At 36.8% G+C, this 25781-nt stretch overlaps 1 protein-coding gene across 6 annotated transcripts in view; it reads right to left on the minus strand.

The window, feature by feature from the left end:
* LOC135832547 (MAP7 domain-containing protein 2-like) overlaps positions 1–25781 on the minus strand; it is a 101442-nt gene that overhangs the window by 72287 nt on the left and 3374 nt on the right. Inside the window, exon 1 of one of the 6 annotated variants that reach the window (XM_065345866.1) lies at positions 17617–17699. The exons of 4 other annotated variants lie outside the window; for them this stretch is intronic. In XM_065345866.1, coding sequence (XP_065201938.1) covers positions 17617–17680 — 64 coding nt within the window. In that variant the 5' untranslated portion in view covers positions 17681–17699. Of the gene's footprint in view, positions 1–17616; positions 17700–25781 lie in introns of those variants that run through there. One more of the 6 variants, XM_065345870.1, reaches the window with a different exon arrangement.

The following is a 25781-nucleotide window of genomic DNA, read 5'->3' on the forward strand; positions in this document are numbered from 1 at the left end:
CGAGGTAGCGAACTCCGAGTCCTCGAGCGAGGGGGAGTCGGAGGAGTAGGACCATTACCAACTCACTCAATTATTGCTACTGGAGCTCCACCGTTAAAAGACTACGAGGTAATTGGAGATTCGCTAGCATATTTTATTTCTTCATTGGTTGACGTTACTGCACGTCGCCGTAAACCATTTCGTCGAGAAAGTATTCATATTGACGACTTAATTACTGCAATTAAACAAGTTAAATTTACGAAACCACATGCAGTTCTATCATGCCTACAATCTGAATTAAATCGTGACAATAATAATACGAACTTCAATTGGATACGATCTAAACTCGATGAAATATTAATAATAATAACCAATAAAGGCTTTAAAGATATCATCGTGTTGTTTCCACTTGTAAAACCTGCAGTCTCCGGTGAAAAAGTTCCAAGTGCAAAATGGTATTCGTTTCGACGAATTTTTAGTGAAGTCTGCTCGCTACGGGGAGTAAGATTTTTACTTGAACCTGCGTTATTATTTATCGAAGCCACTGGTCATGCTCGTACTACTGATCAAATCGTGCCAGCATTAGATGCAGACCAAAATGTAAGCCCAATTGTGTCCAAATTCTATCTATCAAAAGAAGGTACGAATTATTATCCACACGTAAGTACTAAGCGAGAGATCGCTGGTATTGTAACACATTTTTCTGAATTACCCGATCGACGTACCACCCCTCGCGATAAAATTTCTGTCGGTAAGCTAATGTGTGAACCACCTATCAACGAACGCCCTGGTCAAGATTCGTATGAGAAGCTGAGAGTTCATCAAGTGAAAGCGTCGAAACAGGTTTATAATAAAGAACACGTTGATCCATTAGTTCAAAATCAATTAACGTATCCACCAGAAGAAATAATTACTTGTGTTGTTTCACTCGGTCTAGGTGAATCATTTTATCCAACCCAGTTAGATTCAGGTGCGGTACCAAATGTAATTTCTGAAGAAACAGCTAATCTCCTGCGGAAAAAACACGCAGATGAAATAGATTATATCAATTTGGACAATCCGGTCCATTGTACATTAGCTGATGATAAAGAAATACAAACCGCTGATTACGTAATCGTTCCAAAATTGAAATTTGGAAAACACGAACTGAAAATCCCATTTTACGTTTTACCCGGTTGTAATCAAACGTTTATTATTGGTACTCGAACTATGGATCTATTAAAAATCAAACCTGAAATTAGTGAGCGCGTGGCATATTGTCAACCTACGTCAGAACACTCTAAGGAGATGTTAAGGTATTTAAAACCACACGAATACGAAGACTCGCTAATAATTAATAAAATTAGACTCGATATCTCACTTGAGCCTGAAGTTGCAAAAATTCTCAATCGTGCAAATTTAGCTCGTAAATACCGACGACTACCCGAAGGTATTGAAGATGATGGTCCAACTGTTTTCATCCGACGATTACAGGAAGATCTCAAACTCGCCGTTGAAAAGAAGCAAATTACTCAAGCTGAGTGTGATTATGCATTTGCTGTACTTTCTCAATTCAAAGATATATTTAGTCGTTTCCCAGGCCGTTACGTTGGAGAAAAGGTGAAGTTTGAATTTAATATTCCTCTTGAGGAAATTGAATACCGTGGTGCAAAATACAATCCTGCAAAATCATTAATGGATCGTATTAGACAAAAATTATTAATCATGTTAGCACTTGGCATAATCGAACCTTCAAACTCACGTTATATAAATCCAATCGTTGCGAACTTGAAGAAAACCGGTGAACTTCGAATCTGCATTAATCCCGTAGATTTGAATCCCATCTTAGAAGTGAATTACAACGAAGCAGGTCTCTTAGACCGAATAATCACCGACGATCCTGACGCGAGATTTTTCAGTTCCTTGGACTTTGTTTCAGGGTTCTGGCAACTCGTGTTGGATGAAAGTTGTCGAAAGTATTGTGCTTTCCAAGTAGATGGTCGCGTTTATCACTTTACACGCTTACCGTACGGCTTGAAAATCTCGTCAGCCGAATTTGTTAATCTTGTAAATAAAGTCATCCCCGATGACGATGGAATTAGCAAATACGTGGATGATATTCTTCTTCGATCTAAAACATTCAAAGAAATGCTTGCATTAATTGAGAAAATATTCAAACTATTGAGAAAATATGGTTTGAAACTCAATGCACATAAAACTACGTTCTTTCGATACTCTACAAATCATCTTGGTTTTGTTCTAAAACATCGTGAAATATGCGGAGACTCGAAGAAATTAGACAAATTCCTGGCTTACAAGTTATCTCACATTCGTAATGGTAAATTTGAGCTTCGTAACGACAAAGAAATTCTTCAAGTTATTGGCTTAACTGTCTTGTACCGACGTTTTATCGAGAACTATCAGCAAATTTTAGCACCACTTTACGAACTGGTGAATAAAAAGGGTCCTGACTTCGTTTGGGGTCCTCGCCAAGATGAAGCCCTTGCATTACTGGAGCAAGAATATACCAAAGAATTTACCTTACAACCAGCTTTAAACGGTCTAGATTTGTATTTAGACACGTACACATCACACGATGCTAGCAACGGTGTACTTTACCAAATCGTTGATGGCAAAGAACAAATTGTTATGTTCGCAAGCCATTGTTTTAAAGAACATCAAAAAGAATACACCATTGTTGAAAAAGAAATGTATACGTTAACTAAGCTTTTACGAAAGCTCAAACTTTGGCTAATTGGACGAAAAATTCATGTTCGTCGCGATTTGGAAGCTATCGTTGAGAAATTTAGAATTCTATCTGAAATCAACCGTAAAGCTGCTTGGTGGATTGTTGAAATTAAAGGTTATGACCTTATTTTCGACATCAAAACGAAACACAAATCGTGGTTTGGTTTGCAAGCCCCTGAATTAACTATCAACCATCTGTATTTTGTACATTTCGTATCTGAACCGAGTGATTTTATTTCTCGCGTAAAAGATAGGTTAATTGAAAGTTTGAATCGTATTGAAGTTTATCAGAAACGTGATTCTCATTGTCGTTCGAAGATGAGAAAAATACTATCCCCTGATCATCTCCTGAACAAAACTGAACTCGAAGCCAAGAAAAATATTCTTAATAAGTATACTATTGAACATTTACAAGGTCGTAAAACACTGATGCACCGAAATAATGATGGTTCATTAGTACCTGTAATTCCTGATTCGCTGTTTAGGGATACTATGCTCTATATTCATGAAGTATTCGGTCACGTAGGTTCTAAAAAACTTGCTGTGATTTTCCATCGTATATATTATTCGCCGAACATTGAACATTACGCGAGATTCATCACTGGGGCATGTATTCAGTGTAAAGCTAACAAGTCCTACAGTGAGAAGAAACCATTAGAATTTGCAACAATAGAGTCGTATACGTTAGGAGACATTTTATCGGTAGACATACTTGGTCCAATCGCTAATGAGTCAGATGAGGCGAGATATCTGTTAGTGGCCAAAGATATGTTTTCCGGTAGAGTTTGGCTTCGTCCAATGGAAAATATTCTCCAAGAAACTGTATGCGAATCAATGGAATTCGTTCTGAAACAGATAAATGAACACAAAGTACCTGTTCGTCGTATTCTAACCGATAATGCTACACAATTTACCAACCAAATGTGGAAAGATTTATTAAAGAAATATAAAACGAACCTGAATCATTCCACGGCATATAATCCTCAATCGAATCCGGTCGAGCGTATGATGCGAACCATTGGTGAAAAACTCAGAGTACGTTTGAATCTCGATTCAAATGGAGCTTATACTCACCATGGTTGGCACAAACACGTTGATATCATCGAAAAACAAATTAACAGTTGTCCAAATGATGTCGATATCGTACCTTACGAGCTGTGGGGCATAAAAGCCCTTGACACTGATTTACCAGTTCCAAATACAGCAGTCATCGCGAAAGAAAGTTTAAGAGCTTTACGAGAAGCCATTAAAGAGAATGATACACCTTCAGTAACCTCAACGGAGTTATATAAAATTCGTCTTAATCTCCTTGAAGATGTGTACCATGGCACTGACAATTTCGCTTGGGCATGGATCGATGGCGCTTGCGCTAATAACGGTTCCGACGACGCTGTTGCTGGGATTGGCATATCTTGGCATCCCGAAGGCTCGAAAAATGTATCTGAAACAATAAAACACGATAAATATCGAACTACTAATAACCTCGCTGAAGTGATGGCACTAAAAATAGCCATGGAGGTTATGATCGATCATAAGGTTCCAAAGTTCAAGGTCTTTTCAGATTCACGGTACCTCACAGAGGCAATAAATTCATCGGTCCAGCGATGGAAGGAAAATAAATGGAAAAATGCATCGAGAAAAGAGGTAGTTCACAAAGATCTCTTTGAAGAAATCATCAGCTTGAAAGCTCAGTTTGATGAATTCGAACTTCAGCACACGTATGCACGTCAAACTGATGCTGGAAATTTTGCAGCTGATCGTTTAGCTCGAAAAGCTGTGTACACAGATGATTTCGAAAAGACGCGAATTGAAGATATGACTGATCATCAAGCTTTGATGAACTTGGTTCGTGAACGAAGATATCGCAAAGTTCAACTGGAAGAGCAAAAGTTTAACGAGAAACATGGAGATCCTAGAATCTTCGAAAAAGGTGAATTGATCTTGATCACTGATCACCGTTTATCATCATATGATCGTGGTACCTCGAAAAAGCTCTATCCAAAACGTTATGGACCGTACATTATTAAAGCTAAAGCAAAACCGAACTGCTACGAAGTCCAACACGTAGCTGACAAAAGAGATAAACGCTTAATAAATGTACGACAAATAATTACTTACTTGAATTTACATCAAATTGAACAGCTTCGACGGGATCCAAAGTTGAGGTCGAAATTTGATAAGCGAACTTTGAAACAACAGCTCAAAGAATTCGCTAAACACCGAGACGTACTCGAAGATTTCTTTGAAGAACTACCGGAATCTCATAACGATGAGATGATGAAAAATAACGATCTTCCATCTCAAATTGAATTACCGGAAGCTGTAAAAGAGTATCGTAAGATAAGAAAAAACACTCGTAGAAAGCTCACGAAGGAAACACAAACACAGTTTGAAAAATCACTTGAAAAGGCTATAGCTAATGATGCTGAGTTTGCTGAACTTAGAAAGAAATCCGAACACCAATATTATACTCGAAATAAGAAACGATACGTTAATTTAGTTAAAAATGGTCGAGAGATTCGTATTAAAAAATGCAAACGCACTAAAAATATCAATCAGCTCTTGTTGAACAACGTAGGGATCGAGTACAGTACACTTTTCGTAGATCTGTACAGATCCTATGGTTCTTGGCCAATCAGCGACGAGGATACTAAACCCCTTGCCGCTGACTCCGTCTAACTGGTTGCTTTTAGATTCGAAGCAGATGTTTTTAGCGATAACCGATACAATACGCATTACAAAGCGAATATTGAATTAGATGTAATTTTCATCACTTTATTCGAATATGTTTAATGGCTGTCTTTTGACTAAATGTGTTATCTAATTGTAAATGCGTATTAATGTGATTTTTCTACGTCTAAATATTTGTTTTCTATTAAGATTGACCGTAGTGACTGTTAGCAGGTATGCACGACTGGTTCAATAGTATAATTAGCAAAATACACGTGTTTTGAATAAAATTCAAGACAAAACACCATGTCACGTGTTGGCCATTTTCCCTTGTAGAGGAAAGAGTGTAATAGTTTTCGATTTCTAATACGTTATGTATTTTCAGAGTACCGAAGAGTGATCTTTACGGTGTAGATTTGGCGTAGTGTCTGTCGATACTGCATACGTTAGACGTACCAAGGTATGTATTTTATTCAGATAATAGTGCATTTCTCTATACTAGATTCCATTACGATGGATGTTGATATTTGTTTCTGTTAGGTGAAGTGTATTTGAACGCTATATACGAAGAGAAAATCTACGGCGAAAACTAATCCGTATCGTTATTGTTCGTGTGTCAGAGTTAATCTCGGAAGGTACATTTACTGTCTCAATATTAGATCTCATTACGATGGATAATTACATCAATTGTCTGTGTGTTAAATAGATTTAGCGTCATCAACGGACATATGATCGAACGAAGCTCTGTTATCGCTACGATTGATTTAGAATAGTTCTACGTTAAAGAGGTGAGCATTTTATACGTTAGGTACCATTACGATGGTGTATTGTGTATTAACGACAGCACGTTATTCTTGTTCGTAGAATTTGGCTTGTTTACGTAAGAATCTCGGTACGTTTTCCGGCAGAGTATATTTAGTTATCTACTAATCTCGTTTCTACATAACTCCCGATCGTGTCAATACTGGTGAGTACTTAGTCAGTACTAAATTGTGTGAACGATTTTTTCTTTCGTACTGACCATTTATTCAATAGATTCCAGTTACGACTGAAGAACGGAATTTACCATTCATTTACGACAAGTTTTGCGTTATTTTTCTCGATCCTCCGTGTTTATTACGACGAAAAGTAAGAATTTTTCAACATTAGACCTACATACGTGTATGGTATTGCTATCTTTCGTGTAGTTAACAAATCTTTTCGTCGTATAGATGGCTGAAAGACCGGCTTGTTGTGGCGGTTGCAAAGAGAGCTTGGGAGTCGTCGCTAACGATGTATGCTCGCATTATTTACATCAGCGTTGTTTTAATGAATACGCACACTGCCAGACTCCTAGTGGAGCTCCTGTATCTGCTCTCTGTCCCGTGGAAAACTGCAGAAAACCGATCGGTATTGCCTTACCACTGCCTGGCAACTGTCTTGATACCGTTCCGATCATCGGCGAAAATAATCTACTAAAACAACTGATGCAGGAGAAAGACGTCCGCATTACTACTCTCGAACACGAAACACGACGGCTAATTGAACTCTCGATTACGACGAAAGCGGAACATGAAACTGAGTTGGCGGCTCTTAATGAAGAAATAGACGATCTAAAACAACAATTAGCCAACTACAAACATCGTAGCGCAGCTCCAGCGAACCCAGGTCCGAAAAACGAGCCCAATGATGATGACGGTCGCGGCAGTGACGGTGGTTCCTCGCTACGTCCAAAAAATCCCGGACATTATTATCGATCTGGTGGAAATAATAGCCAAAACCAACGTAAGCGTCCCTATTACGATAATAATCGCAAAAATCAAGGCGGTTGTTCATCGTATTCGCAGCGTACTGCCGAGAATAGGACAAATTCGACAGAGGAGCCGTTTGCAGCGCCAAAAAGGTCATCGACATATGATCAGAATTCGGACGTCCGCCCACGATCGAAACTGGAGGAAACCGCAGCTTTTGAAGACTTTTTCAAACGAATGGCGTCGAATGGTCTCTCAATTCTGAATCATCTACCCTCGAGAGTGTCCCAGCATTACGGTTGTAAAGAGGTGGTCAAATACGTAACCGTCACCGAATACAAGAAGACCTCCAAATCAGCACCGCTTCGTATATTTTTCATCAACGGATACGCATTCTACGGTGACGGGGCGTCATTCTCGATTTTAAAGACGGCGCTGAACAATGAAGAAAGCTATTTGGCTTCTTTACATTCGTCTATGTTAACCGGTCCGAATCGTCAAGCAAATGACATCGCTGAATGTCTTAATTACATGGGAAAGACGATGTCACCATATGTAGTGTTATCGTGCGGTTTTTACGAGATGAAAAACATATCCGGTCAAGAGGAAAACTATAAAAGAATTCGAAACCTTTTAGCGGTACTCATCCAAAATGGAGTGAAAAAATTAATACTCATCCCAACCGTCTTGGGAGATGACGAGAACCATTTGCAACGCAGGCGAAAATTCAGGCAGTTCCTCCAGGGTGAAGCGCGAGAAATTAATACTCAGTACCCCGATGTCGTCGTAAAATATCTCAGCTGCCTAGAACCTATCTTCGACAGAAGCCCTTTCGGTACGGATGGCAATGGAAATCCGTTTATTGGATTTAAGACATCGCTTGAAGCAATTCTGCATATCATGCCGTTGTTGAACTCTCGGTATACTAATCGCGGAGGATAAATCGTAGATGTTCGTTCAGACGAGGTCGTAGAATTGTACAGTTTTTTTTTATTTTCTAAGTTTCGTTTCGAAAAATACTCGCGATTTCGTTATTGTCAGTAATTATATTTTTAGTTAAGTTTTATCGTACTCAAGATTATGACCTCGGTACTCATACCATTTAATCATTGATTCGTTTTTTTTATTTTTTTTTTGCATGACTATGGTATTCATAGTACAAGTTTTTTTGTTTTTGTACTCAATAGAGATAATTGTTATTTCTCGTGGTCTATTACCTAAAAATTTGTTAACGAACAAAGCGAGATATGTTGAAGATTTTTTTTACTTTTTTATTAAGTTCGAGTCATTTTTTTTTTGTAGCTACTTGTTAAGACAAGTTATAGTTAATTTTCGCGACGATCTTGTTTTTTTTTATTTACGTTATGTGGTCCATTACCCGTAAAAATAAACGAGTGTTCGTTCTTTGAATTAGTTACTATGTTTTTTTACCATTTACCTTACTCTGTTTTTGTTCTACTGGTACTCAGAGTTTGATCATTTGTGTTATTTGATATCATTTTTATTATTAATCAAAGGTCTTTTCCTTTCGTTTTCCTGCTTTTTTGGTTGACTTGGACTGTAGCTCGAATTAAGATTCGATAATTTGATTTTGCATCAATTTAAAAAGAAGTTTTTTGTGAGTTAATTTGTATTCTTAATCGTATTGCATTTTTCGTGTTTTTGTTTTTTGTTCTTACGCTTGATTTAAAATACATTGAATTAAGATGCATTTTCAATGTCAGAAAATAAATATATCTCGAAAGCGTTTCTTGTCGTCTTATTTTTAGGAAAAACCCATAGGCGTAACTACGAAGAACTATAGTTAACACTCAACGTTGATGGTGGTGGAAGAATTCAGAACGAAATACCCCCCACTACTAAAAGATAAATTCAACAACTAGCGTAGAAGACAGACATACCACATCACATTACTGATCTAGAATTACTTACGAGTAATTGTGCTGAACATTAGCCTGGTTAGACAACACAAGTGTTGAGTATTTTCATTGCGAATAAACCTAATATTCTCGATTATTTAATATGTCAGTAATGACCATAGATGAATACACGGCTGGACCGTTTGTTCACCTCAACGATTATTCAACTGTGCGCAATGAAAACGACGACCTAAAAGCAGAAATTCAGTATTTACAACGAAAACTGAAACACGTTCGTCGACACAATGCCAACTTGCAAAGATCCATCGCTACCAATGATCGAGTGATCATTAAACAACGAGATGAAAATCTAGAGCTTAAAGCCGAGCTCAATCAAATTAAAAAGGAAAAAGCGATAGTTTTTAAAGCCCTCCAAACCCAAATTTGTTATCACCACCACCATGGTCATTCTGATTCACGCTCTGAGCAAGACTCTCATTCGAATAATGATCAGAGTGGAATCGAGTCTGATAGAAGTGACATTGCTTCAGACAGAAGTAATAATGGCAGCGTCATAAATTGGTGGTAGGAATTTTTGTAAAAGTCTCGTGGTATATCTCTGTCTTTTAACAGCAACAGTAACTTTATTCTTCTAACGCTAGCGACACCAAGGTGTTTTAATATGGCTGAAAATTCTGTTCCATCTTTAAATAACATTATCGATGAAATGAGTACAGGTATTAACTACTCATCTGTAACGTTTTTAGACAGTAGGTCAAATTTCACTTCAATAAATCTTGAACGACCTCCTCGCTTAAATATGGGCATCTCGAACCTGTATTTTTTCAAAAAACCATCTTACGAGCACTCATTTCGAATTTTTAGGCCTAAGTTGTGTCAATACGAAGAAAAATTCAACCTAGAGAAAAATTTCGCATATCGTTCACAAAGACAGAGAGTCCTACGGGATTTATGCATTAAAATCTACGAATAATTCAAAACTTTTCTTCTCAGAAGATATTTTAATTTTTAACTTTATTTTTTTATTATATTACATATTATATACGTTCCAATTGAAATTACTAAAATTTTATTTTTACAATCTAATTATCAAAGTATTCGGTTTCGTCGCTGTAGTCATGGAACATTGGTAGTTCAACGGCAGGTATCTTAAAAAGGCTCGCCTCTCCTACTCTTGACGTAGCTCGAACGTCCTGAAACAGATAAACAAAACATTAACGGTCGGTGCATTTACGGTACATACATTTACGCTATGCAAGTACAAAGGGTGGGGTCGAGATAAGGCAAAAGCTGTAGGCATTTCTACGGAAAGCATCACTAATCACTACCATATATGGTAACGGCCCATCTTGATCATTCCTATCCCCACTTCTCTTCGAATATTGTACAGCTGACTTCAAACCTCCAACCAGTTGAGAAATCATTACGTGGTTTTTAGTTCAACAAGCAACACCTCTTGCTTACAACCCAGTCTCTCTTGTTAATGGTTAGTGTGCTTTACGAAGCACTATTGGTATTATTCTCATAGCATATCTTAGGAGATATTTGTTCGCATTTCTATTAGACAACATACGTGTTGTAACAGGTAAATAAATACGCCTTTTAGGTTTTACATTCCACTGTAAGCGAACATTTATTTCAACGCTCCTATTTCGAATTCATTTCTGCTGTTTACAGGATGGATTCAATTCGATTGAAGATAGCCACTTGTGTAAAATGCAATCAGTCTTTGGCTGGTAATTTCCAGGGAATTTATGCCAAAATTGGAATCGTAGCCGCAGTAAAATGCGGTCATACGTATCATCGTAGATGCTACGATGAACATATCGAGCTAGTTTCATTTAAGAATACCGCTCCTTGTGCATATCGATCGTGCATTCAAAGACTTAATCGGAGTTCATTCGTAGTTATAGATACCGCTATTGAGTCTCACCTAGTTTATACAGCAGCTGCTAGGAAAGAAATAGAGAATGTATTCCATCAGCTCAATCAAGAGCTCGCCGAAGTAAAATCTAAAAATGCAGAACTCGATCGTAAGGCTGAGGCGCAGCGCGAACATATCCATGATGTACATATCGCTCTACGTGACCTTCGGCTTAAATTTCCACGTTTGAACGGTGCCATCGACGAATTGCTGGCTATGATTGACGACTCCTCTTCTATAATCTCGATCGATGGTGAACAAGTTTGGAATACTCTACAGGCGTATGTTGATACCGCGAAAAGCGATAAAATCAACCAAATGATCCACGATCTTGAGCATCCGACAAACGATGGTGACATCATCGACATCGTAAACGAAGCAGCTATGCAGGAGGACGATGATTTTCCGGTGCCTGCTGAACCATACGCCAGTTTTCTACCGCCGTTTTCATCAACACCGAACCAGGCTGAAAAAATCGAGAACCAATTAGTTTTATGGAAACCAATCGATACCGAAAATAACGTAGGAACCCCCCTTCGAGACGAGCCGACTTACCGCAATGATTCTCCAATGAAATCCGATGTCAATGAACCTTTGGATCTCATGACGTCTCCTAACATCGAGTTTAATTCAGACTCAAATAATTCTGACGTTTGGAAACGCCATGTTGCGCAACAGAACTCGAGGCAACCCCGCATTACGATCAATAGCATTTCCAAAGTATCACGGTCAACTGCTAAGGTGACTCCGTTCAAACCTAAGTCATCCCCACCGGCGGGCGTAAAACAGGCTGGAAATTCTGATTCAAACCATCAACAAACTGTACCTTCTGGTGGAAAATCTCCTCGTGCAGGTCCTTCGGGTATACAGTTTCCATCGCGAGATGTAGCCAACGGTAGAATTGAAAAACCATATCGGTTGCGACCAATATCGCCTCCTATAAATCGCAGCGAACGTTGTAAGCAGCGATTAGAACAACTAGCTAACCGAAGGCTTCAAAATAGCGCAAATTTTAAAGTGCCATCGTCGAGAAATCCGCGCCGAGAGTACGCCACCCGACATGACGCACGAGTCATGTTCAATAATAATATCGTCGATTTGCCGGTTAATATTTCGAATTTCCAGTCAATAGTAAGGAATAGTGGCTTCAACCTTGTAGAGACCATTCCTCCTTACATCCATCGTCCTGAGCTGGTGATGCAGCGTTTTCATTATTACTTGGCAGAAGCCCGCGTTCAATTAAAGCGCCGCGCCGACGAATACCTTTACTATCTGCAGCAGTATTTACTGCTGGGTGATGGGGTCGTTTTTACCATGATATTGGACTGTATTGGAAACAAGCCAGATCGAAGAATGGCTTTATATGAGTCTTCGTTCAACGGCGAAATGATCAGTGCGGAGTTACTCGGAAAGAACATTGAAAATCATCTTATCACCGTACCTTCATTCATTCTCCTCTGCATAGGGGAGCATGAGATTCAAAACATTCCAGAGAATCTTATGTGGGTTGGAATTAAACAGTTGATTGAATTCTTGTTGCAACGCAACGCGCTAAGAATCGTGATAATTCCACCGATCTTGTATGGGGTGCACCCACTCAAGAGAAGATCTCTCCGAAAGTGGTTGCGAGAAGAGGCAACAAAGTTGGCCGCCCCCGGCGTGGTAATGTACCTGGAGTTCGTAGAAGATTCATTGGATCGTACTGGTCCAATGTACGATATCACCTCGGATATTCCGCGACTTTTAAATCAGATCATTTTAGAGATCATCACGAGAATCTTACCGATCGTTTCTCACGCTAAATAAAATATTCGATCATCATCTGCGTGTTTCTCGGCGTTTTTAACGATTTCAACTCGAAAAATTATTCACAAATTCGAAGAACCAACTCAAATTCGATTTATTATCACCTTCGATCTCGATTTCTTATCACCGACAAACGTTCCACGGCACCAATGTTGCCAACCGATTGACCAACGCGACGAAAAAACCGAAGACAGCAGGGCTGCCAATAATATACGAATTGATTTTTTTATTTTTTTTTTTTCTTTTCTTTCGTATACAAACCTAATTAAGATTAGATTGTGATCAATTTCGAGTATTTTCAATTGGAAATTTATTATTGTTTTACCCAAATACTTTAGTATTTTAGTTTTAATATCTTATATAAATACCCATAGGTATACTATGATTTTTGAAAACAATAAGTTGTATATAATTTTTCTATTTTTACTTCCATATACTCAATGTCTAGATAGACAATTTTTTATTATTTCGTAATTTGATTTGTCTTCCGGCCTCGGCCATTTTATCATTTTTCGTATTTTTTCTAACATTAAGATGTCTTTTATAAATATTAGCCATTCTAATATTCCTTAGAAGTATTAATTCTGTTTAATTCTAATTCGTGACATATCGTCTTGTCTTTACTAGTATTTTGTCTTTTCAAGTGTGTTTTTTATTTTCTTGAGTTTCATTGCTCTAAGATGACTAGTTACAAACATTTAATGTCTACTTAGAAGTATTATTTTATTTGGTTATTTACTGATAACGTTACGATACGTCTATATAAATACTTCGTAACATTTTTTCTTTTTTGAAAAGTCTAAGACTGACTAGTTTTTTAGTTTCTTCTGTTTAGTTATTGTTTTTTTTTTTTTACAAAATATTTTTGTTATTCTATACCTTTTGTTACCGGTGCCTTCTTTAAAAAATAAATCGGGGCATTCCTCATAGACCACCCATGGGTGTGTAGGTTTCAGGGTAATTTTTTTTCAAAATTTCACTTTTTCCGTATTTCGTGTCGAAGATTTATCTTATAAAGAATGCTTGCATTTTTTGTAAAATAAATCGGGGCAATGTAGTGCGAGAAAAAGTAAACTTTTATTTCCTCTAAGGGGGAAGAAAAGTAACTTCTTTTAGAATTTAGAGCAGTGCACCTACCTAACAGACCGCGTACCTATCCGCTACGGCATGTATAGGGACGTTGTTAGGTAGGGATTCGTTAGCTATGATTATGGCTAACGACGCGATGGCTCTACGTGTCAAAATTCAGTCTATGTACTTCGCTTACGAGTGCAAGTACATAGCTCATAGGGTTACCTATCCGCTAGCTACGGAATAGGGAATCCGACCTTGTACCTACACCTTTTGGGTAGGTATGGAGTGAGGGTGCTCCTGTCTCTCGGATGCTTTCGTGCCCGGTACCGAGGGGTATAGGACTGGTAGGGTAGCGCTGGGATAATCCCATTCATTGTTAACTATTTTTGTTTGCTTTTTGTTCCTTATTTTTTGCCTTTTTGTTCCTTTGTTTTAACCCATATATTGTCTCGTTTTATTCCTGAAATATATGGGATTTACCAGTGCTTAAAAAGTGCTTACGTTTTTTTATTTCACCGAAAAGCGAATGGCGAGGCGGTAATTCGCCAGACATTCGCGAAGCTACTAGATAGCTAGGTCTTCCCTTGGGATTGTCTTTAGTCAACCTAAGGGTTGTTTTAAATGCGTGTGAGAGATGGTATATTAGGTCTGTTTAGGACAAAAGATTTAATTTATTTTTTCTTGCACGTCAATCAAATAGTTAAAGGAAGGAGAAAAATTAAAATGAAATTTTAAAACAAATTTTAAATAAAGAATCGATCTTACGTGGATAAAGTTTCGTGTAACAGTTGAGTAAAATTCATAAATTCAATTTTTCATTAATTAAATAAGTTGACAATAGCAGAGGTTAACAACCCTGTTAAAATTGCTTAAAATTGTTTCGAGACACCTTGAAAAGAAATATATAAGAATTAATTTCAAAATTTATTAGGTTTACTTTTGAGATTGGAATAGCTGTAAAAATTCATTAGGTGTATCTACATTAAAATTCATCCAACCCAGTATGAATCAAAACAAATACATACTTAATTACATTCTTCGTTACGCCGGAAATAATTTTTTAATTTCGATACCTACTGTAATAGTGAATTTTACTTCAAATCAGCAACCATTTTCGTCGTAATTTTTCTCATCAACTTTTCCACCTAATATCTCCCTCTTTCTCTAGCTCTTTTTTAATTAAACTGCGAAATGAACTCGCACTAATTTAATTGGTACTTGTGCTACGAAACAGGTACTTTTTAACTACATATTGAAGTTATCATAAGGTATAAATTTCTGCCATAAACGAAGCAGCAAGCGACATCTGTAGCTAACACGAAACATCACTTTAATACACGGTTAATAATCCAGAGGGCATTAGTTGTTCTGTAGACAGAACGTCGAAAGAGACCAGTCTATGACAGAGTAGCAGACTGCAGACGTGGTTATGGTCGAGGAAAATTCCATCATGAAACGTATTAGACGCCGAAGTAATAATAACACGTGAAATTTTACGCTTTTTACGTAATTTACCATACGATATGACACTTCAGAACATACTATACGTGTTGATTAAACGAAAGATAATTTTACAAAACTACTGATACAAATCTGTTGCAAATGAAATAAAGATTCGAAGGCAAAATTGAAAAAATTCGATCCGTTTCCAAAAAACGAAATTCGTTACTTCAGTCGCTGCACAACGCACACTAAAATTAACAATGAGAAATTTCTACCATTTCTTCAGACAAAGAAATCAGAAATCACATAGTGGAATCTCCCTTTGTCTACTCCCAACTTCACGGACAAGGTCACCACACAAAAATCATCAAACCAAAGACCCTCATCATTTCCTCAATTCATCCACAACCGAATGCGAGTAATTCGACGTACACATAGGTAAAAATCGGCCTGAAAATACTACGTCGGTCGAGCAAACAATTCGAAATAAGTCGTCCGACTGTAATAATAATGATACGTCTCTGAGCCATAACTGAAACAACAATCGACCGAATTTTCATCCGTAATGTACTCGAGGACACGAGTACTACTCGTAGCTGATCAAAGATAATTTGGCCACAATAGAAGGTCTCTCACATACACAGAGTTAAGGTCCAGTATCTGATTTAATTTTAGATATCGGTCGAATTTTTTTCCGGTATTATGCAACCACCACGGTGAAAAAATAAAGAGGGGATAAACACGCAAAAAAACCTCTAAAAGTTTCGACTTTTTCGTTTATAGGCTATGCATCGCAGTATCGCATACCTTACGAGTACTACGTACAGTAAGATTTGTTTTTGTCATTAGTATCCATTTGTAATACACCTCCAATCAAGTAGAATTCTCTCAATACACTTACTAACTTATAACTTACAATGCAGTATACGCGATAATTAAAAAAGCTGAATGAAAATTTACATAAATCGTCATTCATCTGTCAACATATCATATGTTCATTTTTCTTCTTTTATAAATAAGCGTATCGAGTTCTCACACGGAGCTGACAGCTCTGAGCTCTCACAGTAGCTATATTTCTGCTCATCTCTACAGTATTAAATTTAAAATAAAGGCTTAGTCACGATATAAGACCTTACGTAATAGTCAATTTAGTCGCTGTATTGTGTTACCGTGACCCATAAAAATCCCATACTTCCTCAGCGTGCTTTTCGATACGTTTACGTACTACAAATACACACAGACACACAATACACCGAAATGGAAAATATATGAAAAATAATACCAAACAGATTATTTCTCCGTAATAACACGCATACGTAATTATTTACATTTGTTCTACTGTACCAACGCGACATGAGACATTGGAATTGAAACATTCTTTCATCGGTTATCAATTCCACTTTTACGACTATTTGCAGTCTAATTAAAAAGATAAGATAAAAACACCTTCGCCAGGAATCTCAACATTTCCGAAACCTCTTCAGATAAAACACCACACCGCGGTCTTTCCTCAAGGCAATGAAATGCATCATAGGATAAATATTCCATTAGTACATGCATACCTTTACCAAGCAACGTGAGTTAGCGAAACACCCCTCCACTCTTCCTCCACTCGCACCAAATTGAAAACAATTCGATTCTCCAGCGTTAAATAAGTTGCCTATCGGCGCCTTCAATAATGAATCACGAGGCAACACGACGGAATTCTCAAGACACTTTTCATAACTCGATTCATATTGGTAGCATTTTTACCAAAACCCTGTTCACCTCCCCTCACACCATTCACTTTTCGAAACTTTTAACCAATCATAGTACGTACATATTTTAGCACCTATTTAATTTGAAGCAGTCAAAGCATCCTCACATTTGTAACTTACCTACGAGTATGGCTGTTTTTGCCAATGTCAGACTCAAGTTTTTTCAAGTACAAGAGGTTTTATCAACTCTTCGCAATCAACCTTAGTTGTATATTACAGGCTTTTAAAATACTCCGTACTCCGATATCTACTCGCCAAATGAAAAGCATTTCCTTATTTATGTAGCTGTCAATTAACCAAACCAAAGAACTTTCCCTTAAAAAGTACAGTTTCGTGTTAAGGCAAAAATTGACACCTCAATAATCACCTACCTACCCACCCACCTACCAATTTTTTCCAGTCATCGAGATGAATAGAAGTGCTACAAGTAAAAGAATCGAAATATCAAGGTCGCATGTCCATCGTACCCAAATACGATGATTTAATTAAAAAATTAACTCGTAATAAATCATCATTTTAGACATTCTCCATTATTTAGAAAATGTATTAAATACGAAACGATGTGATAAAAAGGCAATAAAATTTCACCATCATTAGTGTACAACTTTTGTGAAAGTATAACTTACCAATTATAGAATAAATAGGCGCAATGTGCACGATAACAGTCACGGAGTAATGATTGCGATACATAACTTAAACAACAACATACCTGAAACAGAAAATATATTTTGGATTAAAAGTCGTGTAATAGGAAACTTCCAGCGCTGAATATACCTAAAATATCATTTTCGAAATGAGCTCTGAATTTGATTGCCTAATCACGATAATGGACAATTATTCCTGTAGGGATTAAAAGTACGAGTACAAATACGTGTATATTGGAACTTCTCTCAATATGCAAAAGGATCATCAGTAAAATAAATTATTCAGTTCTTGTTGTTTTCCACGAAGGATAAGGTTTCTCGTATTTCGATTCTCAGCTTCAACATCGGAGGTATCTTAACAGGAGGAAATTTTTTTGAATGAAATATTCGCAGACAAATTCTAAGCGTAGAATCTCATTTAATCAATTTTTGGCGGATTTTGAAACTTCAGCGGTTTACTTGATTTTATTGTACACAAAAAAATATAAAAATTTGACCTACTATACGAAGGAAATTCGGAAAAGCATTCAAAAATACGCCACCGAATCCTATTTTTTTTGGCGAATTTTTGAAAATCACAATTGCCCAATATTCCTCATTAAAAAAATGAAATTTGATGAAACTGAATTACTGGGTGTCTTGACAAATTTTCAAAACCCAGGTCCGAGATGCATGACCTTTTCTCCAAATAAAACGTATTTGACAACCCCCCCCCCCCCCCTCCTTTCATAAAAACTGTAATTTTTTGTTTTTGAATTTCAAAAAAAAAATGTGAACAGATTTTCAATAAAATTGTCTATAGGTACATTATTCAATTTATAAAAGAAGATGCGATATGTCGGGGGGGGGGGGGGAGATTGAATTTTCTCGCTTTTTACGCCAGATTTTTCCAAATAATCATTGAATGCGGTTCAAATAATTTTTTGGGAGGGAGGAGTTGGAAACAAAAAAAGCCGAATACAAAAATACCTACAAGAAATGCCGTTTCATCATATTTTTGAGGTTTTTTGAATTTTTTTTGGCGAATGCATGACTTTTCCAGTCTGTTATACACCCCGAGTTAGTAAGCTTAAATTTGGTTTAAACTTCATTTTCAACGTCCAAGTCCTCAAGTTATTGGTATAGTGATCTGATCAAGACAATTTAGATTTCTTACCTAATTCCAGAAAAATTGTCAAGAAAAAGAGCAAAATGAAATTAAGCATCGAATAATCTCAGATTAATGGTTTCTGCAATCTTAAAGATGTGTCCCAAATAGTATTAGTCACCAAATGCTCCAGCGGCGAGAGCTGAATTTGTTGTCTGAAGCTTTGGGATCACGATGGTGTATTCAGTTTTTTTGTGTATTTTCTGATCAAAAAATGAAAAGTTGTCGGTGGCACTGGATTCCGGAACAAGTTTTCGAAAACCATACCGACCGGTTCAAATCCAGAATTCCTCCGTGAATTTTTGAAAAAAGATCAACAAATAAGAACGAATGAGAAATTGATTGTTCACAAACATGAACGCTTCAACCAAAAGCTGGAATTTAATTTGTTCCAAATTTTCGATCTTCAAAATTTATTCGTCGTCGTTTCGAGCTATTCTGGAGCCTCCAGCGAATTTTTTATTCGTGATCAAGCATAAGACCGTACCTACATATTTTTTTTCTAATAAAATGTTTTAAAACTAAAAAATTCAAAAAACCGCTGGAAGCTTTAAAATTCCTAGAAACCATCATCAATGTACTCGAGAAGTCAAAAAAAGGTTAATCGAATTTCAGCATCTGAACTCAAACGAGTATTTTATGAAGTTTCGATTTTTTTTTGCAGAAAATACGTAGTTGGCCAAAATTTAAACATCAAGAATTCTCAAACATGACACAATCGAAAAATTGCATCCAATTCTTAAAATTTTGCCTTGTGAGTGACGCACTTTTGGTCACGTTATGGTATTCTGTAAATTTTTAAACTTTGTAACAACTGCTGGACCTTGTTTGAAAATGTCGACCACCTTTTTCGATCTTGTAGACACTCAAAAATCATAATTATTTGAAAAAATGCAATAATTTCCCGCTGCAGAGGGTTAAATCCAAATTCAAAGCGCTGTCATTCACTGGCATTTGACGGAACAGCCTATTAATTTTAGTAATTCGGTTTCTAAATTTGAATATTCCTCATCTATTGCACCTTTGGTTTCTTTCAAAGACCCTAGACAGTTTCTTGACCTCGATCGACACTCACTCTACGCGTCAAGTACATATAGGTACCTCTCTCGACGCACAATCTACCTATAAACATCATGTATAAGATCATTTATACAAACTGCTGCACAGTACAGGCCTACAGGGTCTATACGTAAAGGATTGCACACACGTACAGGAAACAAGGAACGTGTCGTGAGACCAAAAATAAAACGTAGCGTCGTAAGGGAAGTCGTATGTGCATCTACATTCGGTCTTTGGTCGTTTCTCAATACATATGTACTGTAGTGTACCTATAGTATGTATACGATAAAAATAGACAATTAAAGCGACTTCTGAGTCGATATATTTTTAATCTATGGCGACGACGTCGCGTTAAGAAAATCACTTTCAAAGCGTCGAATTCTCTCATGCTGGTGCTGGTGCTGGTGCACAAAAACATGCATCGCCATCTCCGGTCTACTATGCATTATTTACGGTAAATCATTTCTATACTATACGAAATGCGCGTATGTACTATGTAGGTGTAGGTGTATTGCGTGCGTGCGTACGTGTGTGGCCTTCGCGTAGGTGTGAGAATTATTCAATTACAAGTATTTAAGCCAAAAATGTCAACCACCTTTTCGCAAACTTACAAGTTTTCTTTGCCAAGCGCCACAAAATCGTTTTAATCTTAATAGCTGCGTATTTATTTGATAATTTTTCACTTTCTCTGTAGAGCACTCAAAATACGATGAATAATCGGCGTGGCTGGAACTGCAGACGAGCTACTTTTAGATGCTCGTCTAAGCAATATAATTAAATACCGGTGCTCGCCATTCTTTTTCTTTTTCTTTTGAAACGCGTGTATTATTTCAATCGTTTAAATACCATGTAAGTACATTATAATATGTATGTACTACTCCTTGTACAAATGCACACGCGTCACACGAACACATTCGCCTTATACGCGCTATTATTTACCCGTTATTTACATATAGGTATAGTACATCTACATACGTTTACAACTCGACAACACGTTTTATATTTCAAATTACTTCAAATTTATAACGCCTTGAACGAACACGAAGCGCAGAAAGAAAAAGCAAAATCACACTAATTACAAAATTCAAATTCCCAAACATGAAACAAAAACAAACGATGAACACAACGTGGCAGATACAACGATGAACACCTATTACAATACGTACAGTGCCTATATACTTATTAAAGCCAGACGACATCGTTTGTGCTTTATTTCTAGCGGACAGGAAACAATGCCATTTTAAAAAACCAATGAATAGAGGATAATTCCGGTCCACTATTTTATAAAGTACGAGTACAGTACAGCACAGAGAAGAGACAGACATAGCGAGCGTGTACCGCGTCAATTTAGACGCATCCACGTCCACGAGACCTAGCGCATCGCATACATACAATTTAATTGTACAAATACCTAACAAAATGCTATCGTATCAACACCTCGTCGAATAGTAGGATAAAACGCCTGCTACGTTTACTTTTGAACCGGATCAAGAATTAATAAATCCTCTGCAAATTTCCAAGTGAAAATTACCATGTAAAGTGTTCAGCTCGCATTATGATACCGCCCAAGTCCAACGAACAAGTAAATTTGGCAAACAAGGTGCTTCCCACATACTCGTAATGCACATTTCACCACAAAATTAACCTAACTAGTATACGATTCGCAATAATAATGGAATTAAATTGCAGCCGACCAATATACGTCATACTGTAGGTATTTCTTGGTGTAGCTGAAAGTTGAATAACACTGTATACTTATAAGTACATAGATGGTTTGTTTTAAATATTTAAAATAATATGTATAAGCGCGCCTCTGGAATATTCATTCGTGATGGCAGAGCTGGGTGCTGCTGTACAATTATATGCAATTTTCATTAATTTATTGTTCGGTTCGTAAACTTCTATACAATACAGAGTACAAATACACTGGACAGAGCGGGACAAAGAAAACTGGGATTTTTTTCGCATTGTTTAGCCATAATCGCCACACCAACGCTCGAACTATGAGACGAATATGTATGATTTTCGGGATTTTCGCGTTCAAGCCCCACCAGAATGGGGAAAAGATGGTATGATCCCCCTAGGTCCGGCTGCTTTTTTCTAAGGGCCGAGTGAGGGCGTTTGGAAAAACCAAAAACAAAAAAATAAAAACTCAAAAAATTGTACAATACGTTTGCGTTTGTTAGTACCTACTACCTAACAAAGATGCGACGTGATCGGGGTCTGGGCAAAAATACACGGAATTTAATATGCAATGAAGGTTGCAAGGAACGAATGACAGAAGCGCAAGATAAGCTGACGAGTTTTCATTTCATTTTTAGAATCAAGTTATCTTTAAACCCAGTTTTAGTACGTACACTTGAAAAAAAAAGGGATTCGAAAGGACGAGATTTGCACCTAAAAAAACCCAGTCAAGTGTACTGTCTAAACAATATAATACCCAATCTTCAAATAAAAATGCAAAAATTTCGCCAATGTTGTACCTACAACCTTTGCAGAATTTCAACAAAATTTTGAACACAAAGTTTCCCACTCACAAAAAATGCTTTCGATATTTCGAAGTGTTTTTTCAAGATTTTCTTCCCTATCTCCCATTCAGCATTTCTCAAAGAGTAGTTTCCAGTAGGTTTTTTGATTGTAACTGTAAAGTGTGAACTGGCCAAGTCAAGCCGAGCTTTTTTGCAGCTGGTCGACAAAAAAATACATTTGAAAAAAAAATAAATGATATTGTTACCTCAGGTAACAAAATAATTCAATATTATTCTCTATTTGAAAAAAAAACGACGTCGGAATCACCAAAAGTTGAGAACAATTTAAAAAATGAAAAAAAATCCTATTCGCATAAAAAATTCCACATTTCTGCACCAGGTTTTTTAAATAGTGACCCCCCCCCCTTCCCGGGTTTTCCAAGTTACGTTGGTCCATTTATCTCTGTTAGGATTGTTTTAAGTAGCCCTTCTTCAAGAAAAACTCTGAGCTTTGTGATGGCTAGCTCAACTCATCAAATTTTAAGGTTAATAACCGTGGTTTAGTATTATTGATCTTCCAGTTTTTCCAACAATTTTTCAAAAAAGGGGGCAAGTTCGAGTTTTTTATTATTACCAGTCCAAATCAAAAATTGAAAAAAAAAACTTCCTAAGAACGGGTTTTAATACAACTTCGTAAGATACTTATTTACATAAAAAAGCACTTTGAAGAAAGCCTATATTTTTGAAATTGAAAGGGTCATATACATATGAACGAATTTTCAAGACTCAGAATCGATCTTACACTACAGTGCAGGCAGAGGGAAATCTGTCCTCAGTTCAGTAGTCAGCGTAGCTCTAACTTTCTTTGCCAAATCATACTTACACAGAAAGGAAAATTTCACATAGTTTCAAACTTCTATTTTCGTACTACCTGGACTTACAGTGTTCTTTTAATGCCACGTTGTATCCTAGTTCAGTATCCATATACCTGTGAGATGAAAAAATGTTTTTTCAGCTGACTATTTTTCATCAAAGTAATTCCAGGTCACATATGTACGTAGTATTTTCTATTTCTACACCTTGAATGAAACGATGGAAAACGTACAGAGAAGATAATTCCAAAAATGATTCACTGCTATGAAGATTGTAGGGAGGAGGCAACGTTTGTAAAGATATTCATTCATTGACCTCTGACCTACGAATGTTTTTTGCACAACAAAAAACGTTCAAAAATAGGACAAGTCTAAATTATTGAACTTCGACAGTTTCCTCATTATCGATATTTTCAAAGTGACTTATTTTGAAAGCACACGCATCGCACATTAAAATTCACAACTATACCTACTCGTAGACAGTGAGGTCAGTCAGCACTCAACAATATAATATTCTCGATCATAAAGCAGATGGAAAATTTCACGGGAAAAAAGACGCTACGTATCGACGGAAAAAAAATGCGAATTATTTCGTAGAGACTAGTCAAACTAAACCATTCAACAGCCTTTTCAAAGTGAACCAACGCCAAGGATACAAAAGTCTGAGTTGTCCTTTTACATTCAATACAAATTGAAATTCACTGAAAAGAAACTTTCTCTCATCAGGTTTTCTTTTGTTTTCAACTTCGATAACTTTAGTATGTACTTCGAACTTATCCGACAAACGATTTAATAGAAAAATCTTTTTTACGTTATTTTTTCTTTTCCGAGACTTATTAATTTGCTTTCTTTCTTTTAAAATGAAGTTAACGACACGATCGTCCACTAAAATCGATTTAGGTACTCAATTAATTCTTTCTACATAAAACTCTGTTCAATTTAGTAAGTTCAAAATAATGTGGGCAAAGCTATCAAATTTTTCAAAAAATGAAAAACAAACGTTCGATGAAGGAAAAAGACGAAACTGAGCACAGAAATTATGAAAATATAGTGTTGAAAATGATCGAGTTACATACTACATATTTTTCTCTCTAATTAATTAGTTAATGGGAAAGGAAAACAGGTGGAGCGTTATAAAATGAAAATCTTAATTTTAAAAGATACAATTTGACTGAAAAGCAAAAAACTTCACGTAAACATGTATTTAATTCCAAAATTTTAAATAGTAGAGGTTTTATCGTTTTAGACAGACTTTTTAAACTTATTCTTCCTCTTTTTTCAGAAACGGTGAATAACTCCCTTCAACAAGTTCGCTATCTGTGGAAAGACATCTTCGCTCTCTCTTCATAGCCTTTGCAGAAACATTACTAATAACTACGTTATCGTATTATCGATTGGATTGATTCGAAGAATCTTTCGTTTTGCGGTATAATTATGTATTTTCTGGCGAATAAAATCGACCCATCGACCAATCCTCGAATAAATTTTCAATCGAAACACACGCCATAGTTTTTCTAACATTACGAAACGTAAAACATTTCGCAACTTATCAAAACGACTAGAACTCTGACGAAAATTTCGGCGAGAAAATAACGTAATCAGACCACCAAATGTCAGGTGCACCATTTAAGGTCATTAGTGTTCCGTAAACTCTTCAAAGGTCATGGAAAACAAACCAGCCTCTTTTTCAAGGTACAGCGAGTAATTTCCAATAGCGAATTTCCGACCGACTTCAAAAGCTTAATACCATTAAAACGCGGAGAGTAAAAAAATTACTCGGTAAAATCGCGTGTATAATATCAATAAAAAAAAAAGCATACCGAGAAATCTGACACGTGATGCGTAAACCATAATGAAAACCGGGCAAATGGCATTTATTTGCCATTCGTGTATTAAAATGAAAAAAATTTGGATGCACGAGGGTCAGGATAGGATAACGAATAGATAAACGAAATTTCGGAAAGATCAGACAATTTGGCACACGGCGGAATTTTTTTCTTCGTGATATAAGCAGGTTGATCCTTTCTGAGATAATTACGTTCACGTTCTCATTGATATGAAGTACTCTTCACAGCTCGGCGCTGATTATGAAGGTAGAGGTACTTCTATGTATAACAAATGAAACGTCCGTCGTCGGCTGTATGCTTCCATAATATTATAACAAGTAGTATCAAGTTCATTACCAATGTTTTTACTCGTGATAAAGCCGACTGGCGTGTTTTGGATATAGGATACTAATTTCAATTACCGCCACTTGTCTCTTTCCGCTTGAATTCTCGCGTTAATCGTAGGCTATTTCGAAAAATTGGCGTATTTTTCGTCTGTACGGGCCCACCACAGGACTAATACGCAATTCATTTGTCGCCTTCTTCTTCTTTTGGGCAATCGTAATCGTACGACGCGACGTACATTTACGTCTTGGGATTTGAATGGAAACTAAAATACCTACGAGATACGAGTGCACCTTACGCGAAAGTCACGATTTCGCAATTTCATTCATGAAACAACACCGGCTAAGGAAAAAATATTAAAATATCTAGTCGTCGGAAAGTACCTATACGGTAGCTAAAAGCGTAACAATAAAGCCTAAGAACATCCGGT

Source organism: Planococcus citri, chromosome 1, assembly GCF_950023065.1.
Source record: "Planococcus citri chromosome 1, ihPlaCitr1.1, whole genome shotgun sequence".
NCBI classification, from domain to species: domain Eukaryota; kingdom Metazoa; phylum Arthropoda; class Insecta; order Hemiptera; family Pseudococcidae; genus Planococcus; species Planococcus citri.